The 16,147-nt window shown below is 56.2% G+C and overlaps 5 protein-coding genes across 5 annotated transcripts; 4 read left to right on the top strand and 1 right to left on the bottom strand.

The window, feature by feature from the left end:
- Nucleotides 1–287: 287 nt before the first annotated feature.
- C8A04DRAFT_11430 (uncharacterized protein) lies at nt 288–2,336 on the top strand (the record flags this gene model as incomplete). The annotated part of the gene is made up of 2 exons (XM_062776972.1): nt 288–1,876; nt 1,934–2,336. 2 exons carry the CDS (start codon nt 288–290, stop codon nt 2,334–2,336), a joined length of 1,992 nt encoding a protein of 663 aa, XP_062637940.1.
- A 1,852-nt stretch (nt 2,337–4,188) lies between these two features.
- On the top strand, nt 4,189–7,809 carry C8A04DRAFT_36560 (uncharacterized protein; the record flags this gene model as incomplete). The annotated part of the gene is made up of 3 exons (XM_062783566.1): nt 4,189–4,283; nt 4,371–7,449; nt 7,510–7,809. 3 exons carry the CDS (start codon nt 4,189–4,191, stop codon nt 7,807–7,809), a joined length of 3,474 nt encoding a protein of 1,157 aa, XP_062637939.1.
- A 593-nt stretch (nt 7,810–8,402) lies between these two features.
- On the top strand, nt 8,403–9,410 carry C8A04DRAFT_27755 (Rieske [2Fe-2S] iron-sulfur domain-containing protein; the record flags this gene model as incomplete). The annotated part of the gene is made up of 4 exons (XM_062780401.1): nt 8,403–8,685; nt 8,861–8,949; nt 9,011–9,161; nt 9,229–9,410. 4 exons carry the CDS (start codon nt 8,403–8,405, stop codon nt 9,408–9,410), a joined length of 705 nt encoding a protein of 234 aa, XP_062637938.1.
- Nucleotides 9,411–12,081: 2,671 nt separating this feature from the next.
- On the top strand, nt 12,082–13,602 carry C8A04DRAFT_27754 (uncharacterized protein; the record flags this gene model as incomplete). The annotated part of the gene is made up of 3 exons (XM_062780400.1): nt 12,082–12,630; nt 12,708–12,897; nt 12,959–13,602. The coding sequence occupies 3 exons, from the start codon at nt 12,082–12,084 to the stop codon at nt 13,600–13,602; spliced, it is 1,383 nt and encodes a 460-aa protein (XP_062637937.1).
- Nucleotides 13,603–14,280: 678 nt separating this feature from the next.
- C8A04DRAFT_11356 (R3H-associated N-terminal domain-containing protein) lies at nt 14,281–15,837 on the bottom strand (the record flags this gene model as incomplete). Its single annotated transcript, XM_062776936.1, has 3 exons — nt 14,281–14,503; nt 14,592–15,222; nt 15,324–15,837. 3 exons carry the CDS (start codon nt 15,835–15,837, stop codon nt 14,281–14,283), a joined length of 1,368 nt encoding a protein of 455 aa, XP_062637936.1.
- Nucleotides 15,838–16,147: the final 310 nt, after the last annotated feature.

Raw genomic sequence — 16,147 nt, 5'->3', positions numbered from 1 at the left:
CCCGCTCTTTCGCGTCCAGCGGCGGGCACCTTTCGCTCCATCTGACAGGTCGGGTGCGCTGAGCGACTGGACTGGGGCTGCTTGTGTGGGTGCTATTTGACCGTTGCAGCCGCCCGCATTTTTAGGTTGCGAGCGTTTCTTTTATTCCTGATTCCGGTTTGGCTGTCGAAGTTTCAAGCATCGCCCATCGCGGCCGCATACGGTGCTTTAAGTGCGTTGGGCGCAAAAGGCGCAAGGGACGACGCTAAACAACTCGACGAGCGTAAAGCGAAGGAAGAGACACCACGATGAAACCCGACATATTTGACCGTTTGCCGAGACGGACGGCCCTCCTGATCCTCGCGGGCGCGATTCAACTCACCAGCGCCCACGCGGTGCAGAAGCTGCCCAGGCAAACACCACAACCGACCATCACCGTTCCATATCACGTCCTCAACGTTGCCTCCTGGCCACTGTCGCAGCAGCAGCCTACCCCCCCACCAACCGCCGACCTGTTCGCCTACCGGCGTCGCCAGCTCGACGACACCTTCAATACAATATGCGGTTACATTGATGGGGATATGGCCCTGCCCGCCACGTGCGGGTCGGGCTCTCACTGCGTTGTCGATACAGACCAGAATGTGGTGGGCTGCTGTCCCAACGGCGCCCCCTCCTGCACGGCTGGTGTCTTCACAGGGTGTGTAGATGCCAACAGCGGGCCCCAGACGGAGGTGAATCCATACGTCTATAGCTGTACAGGGTCCAATGTCTGCTACAAGAACTTCTTCGACGGCGGCTTTTCCCAGTTTGGATGTGGGACAGCCAGCGACCAGGCGGCGACAGTGCAGAACAGCGCGAGCGGAGCCACTGCCGCTGTCACCCCTCCCACTGTCAGCATCTCGTATACAAAGGGCATCAGCACACTCACCGAGCCGACGACGCTGGGGACCGCCAGCAAGAAACACACCTCATCTACTACGCATCGCTCCTCCTCGTCATCTCGCTCTTCTTCCTCGACCGCGGCGGCCACGACGGACACAACCACCGCCTCGGCTGATCCAGCGTCGTCCACTGACCCCTCCGCACCACCCGTAACCGATACATCCTACCGCACAGGCGCCATCGTCGGTGGCACGATTGGTGGACTCGCCGTTGCTATTGCCTTGGTTGCGCTGGCCTTTTTCATGCTGCGGCGGCGTAATGCCAACGTCCGTCGTGGCCCCGGGCCTGGCGGTGCTCGCAATAAATTCATCAGCTCACCTCACGCAACAGGCGGGCGTTCGGGTTTCACCCCGCTCACGGGCGAGGAGCATCATGATCCGTCCCAAGACGCGTTTGAGGCTGGTCCCGCAGGCAGCGTGTTTAACCAACCCACACCGCAACAGCAGAGAGAAATGCAACTAGCTAATATGGCTCCAAGCGCCGCAACGGTGGCAGCGGCGGCAGCGGCCGGTGCAGCCGCCCGCAACCCCCTTGGCTCATCCGGAGCAGGGGGGCCGATGGCAGACCGCAGCATGCTCCCACCGTTATCTACTCACCCACCCATGCCCTTCCAAAACGAAATATCACCCATCGACCATCATGATCTCGATACGCCGTTTGCATACGGCAACTCAGTGCTTAACAGTACCGTTGCGGCAGCCGCTGCTACTAGTGCGGGCGGTAGTAATAGTGCCGGTGGTGGTTTAAGTGCGGGCGATGTGAGTGGACTGGGGAGTGCTGGCGGCGGGCTCTCCGCGACGGCGGCTTCGGTATCGTCTTACCCACCTTCCTCGTCGGGCGGGCTCAGCGCAACGGGTGTCACGCCGGTTGGGAACAACGCGAACCAAGGGGCAGATGCTGCTGCTGCTGCCGCTTATGGCGGGTATAACGCTGCCCAGGGCTACAACCCTACCGGGTACGGCCACGGCTACAGCAACAGCGGTGGCAGCGGCAGTTCGGTTGCTAACAGCAGTGCCGCATACGCTGGCGGGAGCGGCTTGATGATGGGGATGAACCCCCTGCTTCTCAAAGGCGGTGCGGAGCGGCATCTTCAGAGCGAGCAGGTTCCTCTGACGGGCCCGCTAGGTGGGGGGCCCATGGGTGGAAGCGGGGGCGCGCGGGAGATCGATGATTTCTCTCAGGGGTTCCATGCCGCGCTGGGACGGATCGGGGAGGAGGATGAGGAAGAGGAGGAGCGACACCAACAACAAGGCGCGTATAGGGATCATGTTCCTGGGGCGGCGGCGCCAGCAACAGCGGCGGGCGGCCAGGGCCAACAAGGTCAAGATGCCGGGGCGATGGGTAGTGAGGATTCCGGGGGCCGGCCGCTTTGGCAGCAGAATCGGAGGCAGAGTCGTAACATGATGTGGATGTGAGGAAAAAGCGGGGTTGTCCTTGTTTCTGTCTTCTTCCCTTGACATGTTTGCGACGGCGTTATAAAGGTTCGGCGGGAAACGGGATGATACAACAACACTCGGCGTCTAGGCTTGTGTTTTACTTGCATGAGAATACCGGAGCGGTTAATTATATTGAGGAGAATTACTCATACCTATCTTGATTAACACCTACCTACCTTGTACCGAACTATCCCCATTTAAATGATGTGCTACGCCCTGAGTCACTGATTGTCAAAGCCTGCGTCCCTCTTCGAAGTCTGGAGAAGTCATTTGTGTGCCATGGGTCCCTAGGATGTTCACGAGGGTACTAATGACAAGAGATTATATGACCTCCAGCAAGCGTTTGCTGAAACTTTTCTGTCAATTTGAGTTTGGACTCATCGTTATCTCTGATTAGAATGGACATGTGACTGGAATTGGAGGTTTAACTTCCAGGCAGACAACAATCGACATTGACCTTTGAGTCAAAGACTCTCCTGGAAGGTCGACGTGAGCTCGCGCTCGTGTGGACCCAAGCCTTCCTGTCACGTGCAAGCAACTGCAATTGGCGCAACTTTGCAGACGTGCACAGACCACGTCAGATGGGTATTTAAACGCCGCTCCCCTCCCAAAATTTTCCTACTCTTTTCTTCTTTTTTTCTTTAGCTCTCTTTGCCTTTTGGCTTAGATCAAGTGTAGTATCTGTTCTTTTCAGTTTAATCTCTGAAACTGCTCTACGGAGTAGATTTATTTGATTAAATTAATTTTTGTCTTCCGGGACTCAGTCCACTCGGCTTGCCGAGCCTGAATCCCACCGTGTCTCCAGTATTACACTGCCTCTGGACGACGCAAATCTTTTTTTCATTACATTCTCGGGCACTGCTCGGGTTGTGAGGAAGAAGACCCGTTTACCCTCAGTAAATTTGGTTGCCTGCACCATTTGCGCCCCAGCTTGGGTGGAAGAGATTGAAAGCAGAGTCCTGCAAACCAGTCCGAGTGCCGCATTATACTGGCAGACCACGACCAAATGTCGCCGCTTGTTCCTTTCGTATCATGTTCATGGTTTGCTATCTGTACAGCGATGACCATCATGGACGCGAGCCTTCTGGAAAAACACATCTCCGTCTGGGTTCTTAGCATGCCCGAAAACGGGCATTGGCAAGATGAGTAAACTGAGGAACGAGGAGAAGGCAAAACGCTTTTGATGGGAACCGCCGAGACTCCCAACAGAAAGCGAGCTGTCAATGCTCGATTAACCTTTAAATAAACATGGAAAGTACCTGGAACTGAAAGCAAGGACCAAAAACTGCTTCAGGCTGCATAAATCACCCAGATCTTCAACTCAGTGGAATTGCAGGACGCAACCGTCTGGAGCTTGCTGCTGAACCTTAACTCCGGGTTCCGGTGGGGTTCTAGCACAGGGCTCGAAGTATATAACTACCTCCCGCTTCGAGCAACTACCAAGTCAACGGGATACATTTCTTCCCCCAACCAACTCAGAAAAAACATCAAAACTGAGAGGTAAGCCACAGGATACATTGTACTTCCGATGATACCATTTCTAGCTTTTTTACGTCATCGAAAATATAACGTGTGACGTTATATAAAACCTCGGCCTCGAAACAATCTCTTCTCTTTTGCGGGCTGCTGCTAAAAGATACTTCCATTCTTTAGAAAGCGCCGACCAAGTGCAGGTTACCAACCTTGCTAAGCGGATCCCCCGGGAATCATAGCTCCACTGGGACCTGGAATCGGGGTACCCCTCCATGACCTCAAATAGATATCCGGCGAACGCATTTTTAGACGGATTCGCAACACTTTACGCCTGCCGCCCTTCGCCGTTCTCTACGAGATGGCTTACATAGCTCCCATCCACCGCCCAAGCAGCGCGCGCCATGCGATCCGCGCTCATATTTTCTCCGAAAATGAGGAGAGCTTGGTGCTCGCGTAAGAGGCTATATTCCCCTCCTGTTTCCCCTCTTAAGCTGAGGCGGAGAGGGAGTCTGTGTTCAAATGCTAACAGGATTTACATAGAAAAGCTAATCGACTAGAGATATGGCTACTATCCGAAGGCGCTCTTTCCCTCGCCACCTCCAAGGCCGTCAACGGCACTATCACCATCCTCCAGAAGCTCCGTCCGAAAGACTCCAAGACCGACCTTTTGTTCATCGGCACCGAGAGGTTCCAATATTTCACTTTAACATGGAATTCGGATACGAGGAGATTGGATTCAACAGACACAATATTGGACCCTGGCGAAAGGCACATGCGGGATTCGCAGAGTCAGGACCGGTGCCTTGTTGACCCGTCTGGGCGATACCTAATGATGCATCTTTGGGAGGGCGTGTTGACAATGTTGCGGCTGGGAGAGCGGAAAAATAAACTCATGATGACCTGGCGGAACCAGGTCCGATTGTCAGAACTCTTCATTCGAGCCAGCACATTTCTGTACACCGAGACAGGGCAGCCCAAGATCGCCTTTCTCTACCAGAGCCGCGCCGACGCGACCGACGCGAAGCTTGCAACCTACCGGGTGACGGCAGACGATCGAAACATCGAGCCATCCAAGTTTGACCCCGACCGCGATCGAGACATCGATACCGACATTCCCGACTCGAGCGCATCCATGCTGATACCCGTCCGGAAGGTCGAAGAGGAGGTCAAACGGCACAATGTACGGAACGTTGAGTCTGCCAAGGCGCATATTGGCGGGTTGATTGTAGTAGGCGAGACAAGACTGCTCTACATTGACGAAGTCACAAAAGCTACGGTACAGTCAGCCTTGAAAGAGGCGTCCGTCTTCGTGGCCTGGGCTGAGTATAATGCGGTCAATTATTTTCTGGCTGACGACTACGGGAATCTCCACCTACTCACCCTCATTACTGAGGACGCCGACAGTGTTGTGGTGACAGGCATGGATGTAAATTTCATCGGCAAGGCGTCCCGCGCATCAAATTTGGTGTATTTAGGGGATGACCTCCTCTTTGTCGCGTCACACTATGGTGACAGCCAGTTGTTTCGCCTCAATCTTCACAGCGAAGATTCTAAGACGCTCATCCAACTTGTTGAAACGTTGCCGAACATCGGCCCTATCCTAGATTTTGCCATCATGGATATGGGCAACAGGGGCGATGAGGGCCAGCTAGGGAATGAGTTCTCATCCGGCCAAGCCCGCATCGTCACATGTAGCGGCGTGCACAAAGATGGGTCCCTTCGGAGTGTGAGAAGTGGCGTTGGTCTAGAAGATGTGGGCATCCTCGCCGACTTGGAACACTGCCGGGGGCTGTTCTCCCTTAAAAGCTCGGGGGCTGCAAAAGCCGACGTCCTGGCTGTGTCATTCTTGACCGAGACGCGGATGTTCAAGTTTGACCCACAAGGGGAAGTAGAAGAGGTGGAATCGTTCGGAGGATTGGCGTTCACCGAGCAAACGCTATTAGCGCGCAACCTTCCGACGGGGCATATTCTTCAAGTCACACCAACAGCGGCTACGCTTCTTGATGTCGAAAGCGGTGTCACAATAACATCGTGGACACCGACCGAAGGGAAAAGCATCATCAGTGCTTCGGCAAACGATGACTGGCTCCTCCTTTCCGTAGAAGGCACGGAACTTGTTTCACTTACGATGGCGACGGACCTGAGGGTAGCTGGACAAAAGGACATCGGCAAGCAGGACCAGATTGCATGCCTTCATGTTTCTCCTCACAAATTCGATGTCGGCGTGGTTGGGTTCTGGTCCTCGGGGACTGTCTCCATCATTGACCTGAAGACTCTGGAGCCAATCCATGGCGAGTCACTCCGGGCCTCCCAGGATGACGCCTCTATCCCTCGGGATCTTGCGCTGATCCAAATTCTCCCGCCTGAGGTGGCAGGCCTGACCTTATTTGCCTCCATGCAAGATGGCAACGTTGTCACCTTCAACGTCTCCGCCCCTGGCTTCGCTTTGTCCGGACGGAAGCGTGTCATCCTAGGAACCCGCCAAGCACGTTTCCACCTGCTGCCGCAGCCGGACGGCCTTATGTACAGCGTCTTCGCCACCACGGAACACCCCAGCCTCATCTACAGCTCCGAGGGGCGCATTGTTTACTCCGCGGTCACCGCCGAGGAGGCCACCTATATCTGCCCGTTCGACGCAGAGGCTTTCCCGGGCTGCATCGCCTTGGCTACGGACGGGCAGCTCCGGATCTCACAGATCGATCGTGAACGCCGCACGCACGTGAAGTCGTTACCCATGGGCGAAATGGTGCGGCGAATTGCCTACTCGCCCAAGGAGAAAATTTTTGGGCTGGGCTGTATCCGGCGTGATCTCGTTGCGGGCGAGGAGCGGGTGCAGTCGTCCTTCAAGCTCGTTGATGAGATCGTTTTCGACCGTGTCGGCAAATCCTACACACTTGGCAACCCGTCCCGCACCGAGTTGGTCGAGTGTGTTGTGCGCGCCGAGTTGTTAGACTCATACGGCAACCCAGCTGAGCGGTTTCTCGTTGGGACCAGCTATCTGCCGGACCCCGACTATGGGCCAGCTTCGGGCCCCAGCGGCGACATGAGGGGCCGGATACTGGTTTTCGGCCTGGATAGTGAAAGAAATCCTGCACTTATCCTTAGCCATGAACTAAAGGGCGCTTGTCGGTGCCTCGCGGTGTTAGACGATAGGAACATCGTGGCTGGCCTGACCAAGACTGTTGTAGTCTGTGGTTACGAAGAGACATCGACCACGAGCGGAGAGATAACACGGTTGGCATCTTACCGCCCTTCGAGCTACCCAGCTGAGATCAGCGTTGAGGGCAACACCATTGCCGTCGCGGACCTAATGAAGTCGGTCTCGCTCGTCGAATATGTGCCTGGCCCCACGCCAAAGTTGGTGGAGAAGGCGCGGCATTTCGGCAGCGTATGGGCGACAGCGGCGGGGCATGTGGAAGAAGGCAGCTGGCTAGAGGCGGACGCACAGGGGAACCTATTGGTGTTAAGGGAGAACGTAGAGGGGGTTACGGCAGAGGATAAGAGGAGGCTAGAGGTGACGAGCGAGATCAACTTGGGCGAGATGGTGAATCGGATTCGGGCTGTGGAGGTGGAGACTACCCCCGGAGCGATGATTGTGCCGAAGGCATTCTTAGGGACGGTACGTTATGACCATGAAACTCCGGCGCGGTGCATTTGCTGACGTTTTTTCTCGTGACAGGTTGAGGGTGGTATATACATGTTTGGAACAGTCGCACCACATGTTCAAGATCTCTTACTGCGGTTCCAGACAAAGTTGGCGGATACCCTGACGACAGCTGGGGACATAGAATGGAGGACATACAGGTCGTTCAGGAATGCAGAACGGGAGGGCGATGGGCCATTCCGGTTCATCGACGGGGAGATGATAGAGAGATTTCTGGATTTGGATGAACCAACGCAGGAGAATGTTTGCAAGGGGCTCGGTCCATCTGTTGAGGATCTACGAAATTTGGTGGAAGAACTCCGGCGGATGCATTAGCCGAACAGCGGTCGGCATTCTAGTGTAATGGAATCTTGGAGTCAGAATAAAATTTTGCTGGGTCAATTGCCTCCTTCGAAGCCCATCGCCTGCGCTATATTGCCATAACTACTCTGAATACTGACTGATTTCTCGGAGATCGTGGCAATGGCAATCCCGGTTTTGACACACTGGCTCGACGTGATGCCAGCTGCCAGAAGCTGCCGGGAGAAGCCGGGGAGGCAGCCAGCCAATCAGCACGGCTGTAATTACTCGAAACCGCCCGCCAACCAGCTTTCCCCAGCTCCACGCCCGGGAAATGTGGGAACCGGCGCTCGGCCCAGCCAAGAGACAGCACCTTTGGTGTCCCGAGAAAAACCTCAGTCCACGGACTCGGCCGCCGACGTCGAAACAGAACTTGCCATTCGCCCTCCCACCCGTCCGCCCACGCATACCCCTAGCCGGGCCGTTTCGTACCGATCTCACCGACGACAATCCCAACCCGCGGCCGTCGAGACTTCTCCGTTTGGCGCGCCGAACCGAATTGAGCCGGTCCGATTGAACCGTTCTCCCCCTCATCCTCGGCACCACCACCACAACACCAAATAATCACAATGGCTGCGCCCCTCCGCACCGCCTCGCGCGCTCTCGCGAGGTCAACCGCGACCGCTGCCTCCGTCCGCACCGCCGTCCGCGCGATCAGCTCGACCCCCGCGGTCCGCGACGCCTCGTCCTCCTACCAAAGCCCTTTCAAGGGCGGCGAGTCCACGACCAAGGTGCCCGACTTCTCCAAGTACATGTCCAAGGGGTCCGGTAGCACCAATGCGTTGTTCTCGTACTTTATGGTGGGCACTCTGGGCGCCATCAGCGCGGCGGGTGCCAAGTCGACTGTTCAGGGTGAGTTGTTTTCGATATGGGTGGGATTGTTGTTTTGGGGGGCCGGCCGAGAAGGGCGGGGTCGGGGCATGGTGGGGTGGGTAGTTCATTTGTTGGCGCACAGATCGGGCGGGGGATTGGGAAAGGGAATTGGGATAACAGCGATGGTGAAAGCTAACGTGGGTTGGTGGAACAGAATTCCTTGTCAACATGTCCGCTTCGGCAGATGTGTTGGCCATGGCCAAGGTCGAGGTTGAGCTCGATGCCATTCCCGAGGGCAAGAACGTAAGGATAACCCCCTGCGCGCGTCTTAACCGCCTAGGGCCACCAAGCTGACAGCGTACAGGTCATCATTAAATGGCGTGGCAAGCCCGTCTTCATCCGCCACCGGACCGCTGCCGAGATTGACGAGGCCAACAGCGTCTCTGTTGCCTCATTAAGGGACCCCCAGGCCGACGAGGACCGTGTTAAGCAGCCCGAGTGGCTAGTCATGCTGGGTATGTAAGGGGTGGATTAGAGGGGAGTTAGGATCCGGAACGATCGGCTAATGTGTTTTTGTGTTAGGTGTCTGCACACATCTGGGTTGTGTGCCCATTGGCGAGGCGGGTGACTTTGGCGGTTGGTTCTGCCCATGCCACGGTTCCCACTACGATATCTCGGGCCGCATCAGGAAAGGACCCGCCCCGCTGAACCTCGAGATCCCGGCATACGATTTCTCCGATGACGGCAAGCTGGTTATTGGTTAAACACCAGAATGGAACAACAGAAGCCGCTGCTTGGGTGGATATCAGCTAGTTGAGAGGTACAGAAATGCGATGAGGTTGTGATGCGGTTGTGGTCGTATGGTGTATCAGTATGGGGCAACGGGGTTCGTGAGCGAAAGAAAGAGATTGCGTTTGCAGGGTTTTCTGGTTTGCAGCGTCCCCTCGATAGACTATAAACCGCGGAGCAAGCCTTACTGCTGTTCAAAGTTTGGCGTAGCTTTTCTTCCCTTTGTCCATCTCGGGGGCTCTGCCTCACGCCTAGATTTTGCTCTTTGGCCCTTACTTGTACAAAAGCCGAGAAGTAACATATTTGAGGAACGCCACGTCTTATAGCTGCGGTGATGGTTAGTTAGTTGGCACGAATGACTGTGGTGAGGTGAGAGCTTGGGCAAAGGGGCGGTTGGTTGGCGGGTCGTCAACATAGGCTACATTGGTCCGGCTTGGCTTTGAGGGGCTGTTCGAGCGAACGGTTGGTCCGTGATATGAGTGGGATGCCACGGGAGACCAAAAAAGCCAAGAACTGGTGAGCCGGGCTTTTTTCTTACCACGTCGAAGGTGGTTCCGGTTTGAGTTTGGACCAAGGTTTACAGCGGGGGAGAACATGGAGTCAGAGCTCAAAGCAAATCCATGTCCCAGACAGTTTATTGGCGGGCCATCTCTCAAAGTCGATCGCACGGGACGACTGATGGAGGAGACAGGGACGAGTATGTAGCTGATGAGGCTGATCAAACACAGGGGGTTGTTGGCATGCCGTGTCGAGGACAGAAACCCCCATCTAAAAGATCAGGCCCGTAGTCACACAGTCGAGACCTGTGCCCTGGATATGGCCTCCTGATTAGGTAGTGAATGTCGCATCCTTCTTGGGCACACTCAACCGCATCGGGCACTGAGCAGCCGGCCTCACCTCACGCGTAGTTAGGGTTGTTCGACGTTTCATGAACCCCTTCGGCGGCAGCAGGTCCGTATTCGCATGCTGGCCCGCGCTTGTCGTTATCAATCTTTTTTAGAGCAAATATCTGGCATAAGCGGGTAAAGCGAGAGCTCGGAGCTGGGGTTGACCAACTGTTTGTCGCTTCGTTGAATTAAGTGCCTCTAGGCCAGTTACAGAGCATCAAACTCTACGCCCGGCCATTTCTACGATCCGGCTTACGTGCTCCCATGTCACGGTCGTTATGAGATCCAGCTAAGATCATGTGTGACAACCGTTCTAATCCCCGCAATCAAAACAGTGAAGAGCCGTTGGGATCATCGTGCCGGTTGCCGTTAAGCGGTTGCCGCCTTTCAAGAATTCGCCTCGTTTCGTCTCATGTATTCGCGGTTTGGAGCACGCGCAAACCAGCGCTTTTGGGTCCAAATATAGGAAGGCGGAAGAGCAGTCCAATATGGGTATTATGGTATCTGTTAAAGCGGGAACTGGGAAGGATACACGAGAGGTGAGGCAGATCTCACGGCGGGGCTTGTGTATCAACAGGGTGACGCGGGGTGCGTTTCTACAAGGGCCTGGCCCCTGTAATTGCAACGGTGTCACCCGAGACAGGGGCAGCTGCCGAACATCCAATGGGCCACCACAAGTTGCTTCCCTGCATGCGGCTCTCTTTGTCCTGCAGGGAAGCTGAGACGACGCATGTGCCAGCTCTCGTCTGATCTGAGGTTGCCCGCTTAAACGATACCGTCGAAATACTCCATTCACGGGCACGGGGGATTGTTTTTTCAGAGTCTCGTTTGACACGGGCGTCCCAGGCCAATCGGCTTCTTACCTTAGCAGAGACTGGTGGCTCCTTCCTCCTTGACCACAGGGACTTGCCATCCTAAGACGATAGGTAGAGCTGGGCTCGGGACTAGGCAGCGCACTTCCCTACTTTTTGTCTCACCCTTGCTTTTCAGCGGTGCTTTTATCATCGGAGTACACTGCCTAAGCAGGAGCCATGAGATGATGGCTGGAACCCACGAAAATCGTGGCCCAGTGATATCGACGACCAGGTTCGGCTTGGTCGGCACAATGGATCGCCTTCCTGCCATCTCCCTTGCTAAGATCGGCTGCCCGCTTATTTATGGGGAGTTGGCCCAGGAAACGCAAGCGAGCGCCTGTCAAAACGCCAGGGGCTCAGTCATATGGACGAGTTAAGTGGACGCTTCAAGAAATTTTCGCCCAGTTCCTCCCATGTCGTCTGAACATATTGGCGAGGGCCAGGGTGACCGCTTTGTTCCGGAGCCCAGTCAAGCCGGCGACGTAGTTCCAAGGGGGCGGTTTAGTCTCGGCGCATCAACGACAGCCGTCCCGCCTTACCCCCTTCGCTCGCTTTCTGATCGCCAGACATGACTGCTTGGCAGTGGATCGAAGATCAGGACCAGAGCGTAGACTCGTGGTGATGCGGGACTACCAAGCTGTCCCAGCTGGGCTTCGCGATTTGGGGGGCAGCCTCTGAAGCTGCATATAAGCCTCTGGTTATCCCATGGACTGATGTGGCGTCCTTGCTTTCTCACCAACGCTTCTTCCATCTTCATTCCGTTCTTTACAGTTCTGTGAACTTTGTTCTTTTCGACACTCATTTGGTTTTTATTCATTTCTTCGTTAGGCCGGGCCTTATTTATCTCACGCTTCATTTTTATTACTTAAAATATCGATCCATACGTCTCACAAGACCACGACATCATGAAGTATGAAACTGCGTTGATTACCCTCGCGGGTCTCGCCTCAGCCCGCGAGATTAGCCTCTACACGCGGAAGGTCTCGAAGCGCGAGGTTCCTCAGGAACATTCGCACGAGCCCATCCTGCGTGCTGTCAACACTGCTCTGCAACTCAACAACCCCTTGGAGATTCAGGACACCGTTTTCGCCCTGCTTGGAAACAAGGCGGCGGCGGAGGGTGCTCCCAATGTCGCCAACTTGGACTGCCTGCAGCAGATCATTGCCGACCAAGCCTTCACCAACGCGAAGGCGGCCGGCGATGTTGACGCCCAGGCCCAAGCTATCCTGTTCCGCGCTTTGGAACGGAACACGGGCTCCGTCGGTCTTGCCAGCGTGCTTTGCAACGAGACTGCGGTGAACCCTGAGATTGCCAACATCCAGCAGCACCAGGATCCCGCCTCTGCCGAGGCCGCTGGCAATGCGGACATCGAGCTGGAGGTTGCCAAATCTCTGGCTTCGATCGGCGCCGACCCTCTGCTCGCGTTGAACAGCGCTACGTTCCCCCCTGGCGAGGTGAGTTAGACGGTGGTACACTAGTCACGTCGAAGCTATTAAGAGCTCCGGGATAATACTGACCCCAGACTACCTAGATTGGCGACCCAACCGCCGCAGGCAACACTTGCGACGATGCCAACGATGCCAACGGCTGCATCTTCACTTTGAACCTTCTTACGCCGGCCACCACCGAGGCCGATATCAAGGCCGCTGTGGCCAATGTCGCCGCTGGTAGTGCCGCCGGAGCTGGCGCTGGTGCTAACGCTGGTGCTGCTGCTGGTGATGGTATGTTCACACCTAACCCTGAGCGGAAAAAAAGACTAGGAGGATTAACATTCATACAAAGCCTGCGCAGCCCCCGCCGCAAACGCCACTGCCGGAGCCGCCGACGCTTCCGCCAGCACCGCCGCCACCGGCACCGTCAACGTGCAAGCTTTCACCGGCTCCCTCGGGGGTGTCGCGCCCGCGGTTGAAAGCACCGCCGGCTCCGACCGCCCCTTCTCCGTCAACGGCGCAACTTTCACGACCGCCAACGCGGCCCTCCAGCGGTCATGCTCCGTCCAAAAGAACGCCTGCGCGAACGCCGCCAACTCGGGCCAGATCGAGGGCGGCACGGCCCAGTGCGAGGCCCAGGAGGCCGAGTGCAAGGCCGCCAGCGCGGTCAAGCGTGTCCGCCGCTCGTCGCTGTCGCGTCGCCAGGCTGGCGCTCTTGACTTTGGTGACTGCAGCAACCCGGCGATTCAGTTCGCTGAGGGCCTTGATGGGCGCAAGGAAGCCAGCTTCCAGAATGTTGATAAGTCCAGCTTCAACCACGGTTCTGCCCTCAAGATTGGGGTCATCGCCGACTTTACGTGCTCGCAGCTGGCGAGCTCGTGCAAGGCGGCTGATGAGACGGTGCAGGCTTGCAAGCAGGCTGCGTCGGCTGCTTCGGCGGCTACCGGTCAGGCTGCGGCTGATGCGTTCAACTCGGCTCTTGGTGTTGCAGCTTAAGAGCTGGTTAACCCGATACAGGTGAGGCCTGGGGAACTGGTTTGTGGAAAGGGGGCGGATGAGGAGGGGTGGGGTTAGCAATAGGAGCAGCGTATTGTTGGACAGGAACGTAGCGGTTGGAAAACTCCAGATGTATAGATCTGCTGGGAATCTCAGTAACCGCTAACGCGGGAGTGAGAGTGCGGTTTCTTCAGTGCCCTATCAACGGTAGTCCGCATTGTGTTAAAGTCAGCTGGAATTATGCCCCTTCGTGCAGGTCACTGAACACTGGCGTTCACAACCCAGATGAGAAACGGTAGCCACAAGCTTCAGGTCGGCCGCCCTCCAACCAAGTCTTTGGCCCAAGTAAACAAGACTAAAACACACGTTTCAATATGTCTTTTAACGCTATGCCTCCCGGAGTTGGCGTCTCGTCCTGAAAGCTGAAACGTAATGCAACTGAAGGAAAAAACCAAGAAGAAAAAAACAGACTAGACAAGCCCAGAGAACCAACCGGAGCAACCGATGGCTCCTTTGCCCGTCTGTTCCATGAGAGGAGAATAGAATAAGCATACCCCAAAACCGGGGTGTGCCCTCGTATATCATGCCCAATGCCATGTAAACCGCTTGTGTTTGATCTAATTATTAACACTTCACCCAATTGCTATTCAAACCCAGAACTAGTCGGGAGTTTTAAGCTTAAAACATTTCCCACAAAGGCGGTGGTAAGGCGGGCAGTCTGCCAAGCTCGCTGGTGTGTGACTGGTGATGGTGAACCCCAGCTGCCGCGTGTTGTTGCTTCGTCTTTGGCCTAGGATTAGGCTTCACGCCAACGTAAATAACGCGACGGGCTGGGTTCCCGACTAATGCGGACTTGGAGTCGAGGCCATAATAATCCGAGATGGAGTGCGTGAGCCAGCGTCTGGGAAATGTTAGAAGGATGTGGGAATAAGACAAGAATAAGTTATGGAAGAAAGAGGGGAAGTGGTGAGAGTGAAAAGAAAACATACTTGAAAGCCCCGCCGCTATTCCCACTTCCGCCCCTCCCATCATCCTCACCCATTTCCAGCACCATTCCCACCTCTTCCTCCCCAGCCCGCCCAGCTACCTGTCGTTGCGCCATCTTGAACCGGCACGCTGCTTGTGGCGGCTTCCCGTCACGCGTGCGCAGCCCGCGCCGGCCCACAAACACGATCTCTTCGTCGTCCGGATCCGTCTCGTCACTGCTGCTGTTGTTGGCGGCGTTGTTGTTATCGTCGGCCGCATGGTCGGCCGCAGCAGCAGCAGCAGCAGTAGCGGCAAGGGGGGCAGCCAAACCACGCTCAACAACAAACGCACGCACTGGCTCTTCCAGAGCGCGCAACCAGGACTTGACAGCGGGCGTGCGCTTGGCTGTGTTGCGCAGGTCACGCGGGACGTGACCGAGCTCGGGGTCTGCGGTGCCTGGCGACGACGTCTGGGCAGCCTTGCCTCCACGACGGCGGGTACCATCGCTAGTCCGGCGGAGATGCTGCTCGCGTAGACCTTTGTCCCAATATTGGGCTAGCTGGTAGGGCACAGTTGGGAGGACGCGGTGGGTGGGGTGGATTTCCCAGTCAGAGGGCTGAGGCGGGACGACGTTGGGAACGTGGAGGAGGCGGTCTGTGGGGGGAGAAATGTTAGAGAAGAAAAGTAGGAGAAGAAGAAAAGTAAGAATCTTGTGACGCATTATTCCCATATCAGAATGGAAAATGGAGCCCTACCATTCTCCCACCGACGCCGCTGCCGGCTCCCCTCCTTGCCCTTAAGCAGCGCATCACGCTTGCGCATGCTATCGCGACGAGAAGGGGGCCGGCGCGGGGGCACGATGTTCGCCCCATAGGTATCCGCGTTGCTATCAAACACAACACCGCGCAGCGTCATGCCCGCGCCCGCATGATGCGCGTCCTCACCGACCGCTCCATCACCACCTTTGCGGCCCCCCGAAACCGGAGCAGCAGCACCGTCAAGTGGAATGGACAGGGCGGACCCGGTCCCGCGCGCGATGGGCGCAATGCTAAGCGATTCGAGCGCTGAGACGGTCCATGCCTCGATGTCAAGGCTCACTGTCGAGGCCTCGGAGAGGGAGCGCTGGTGCAGGGTGTTGGGGGGGTGAGCGGGGTGAGTCGGTGGGGGAGGGCCTTGGTGTTGCAACGGCTGCGACGGCTGAGACGGCTGCGAGGGGTAGTCGCCCGGCTCATCGTCGTCGTGGACGGTTGGGGCGCGCGTGATAGCCATTGGGACGGATACGATATGGGGATGGGTCCGGGATGATGAGGCGCGAGGTTCGCAATGCGCTACGGCGGAGGTTGTCTCGGGTTGAGAACGTCGAAAGTGGCGAACCCTCACGGCTGCTGTACCTAACCCTGACTCCCTGATACATAAGCGACCAGAGCGGGCCCCCGGATTTCCCACTCGAGGACGTGGACTGGATTAAGGGGAAATGGAAGAGAAATTGGGAAGAAACAAGGAAGAGAAGAAAGCCGAACTAAAAAATGATCCGTTTATTATCTTCCTCAACCCATAACCTCCACCTAAGAAGTGTTGT

The sequence above is a fragment of the Dichotomopilus funicola genome, assembly GCF_033296635.1.
Source record: "Dichotomopilus funicola strain CBS 141.50 unplaced genomic scaffold C8A04scaffold_23, whole genome shotgun sequence".
Taxonomy (NCBI): Eukaryota; Fungi; Ascomycota; class Sordariomycetes; order Sordariales; family Chaetomiaceae; genus Dichotomopilus; species Dichotomopilus funicola.
Note: the sequence above shows the minus strand (reverse complement) of the source record. Positions and strands in the feature narration are given on the sequence as shown.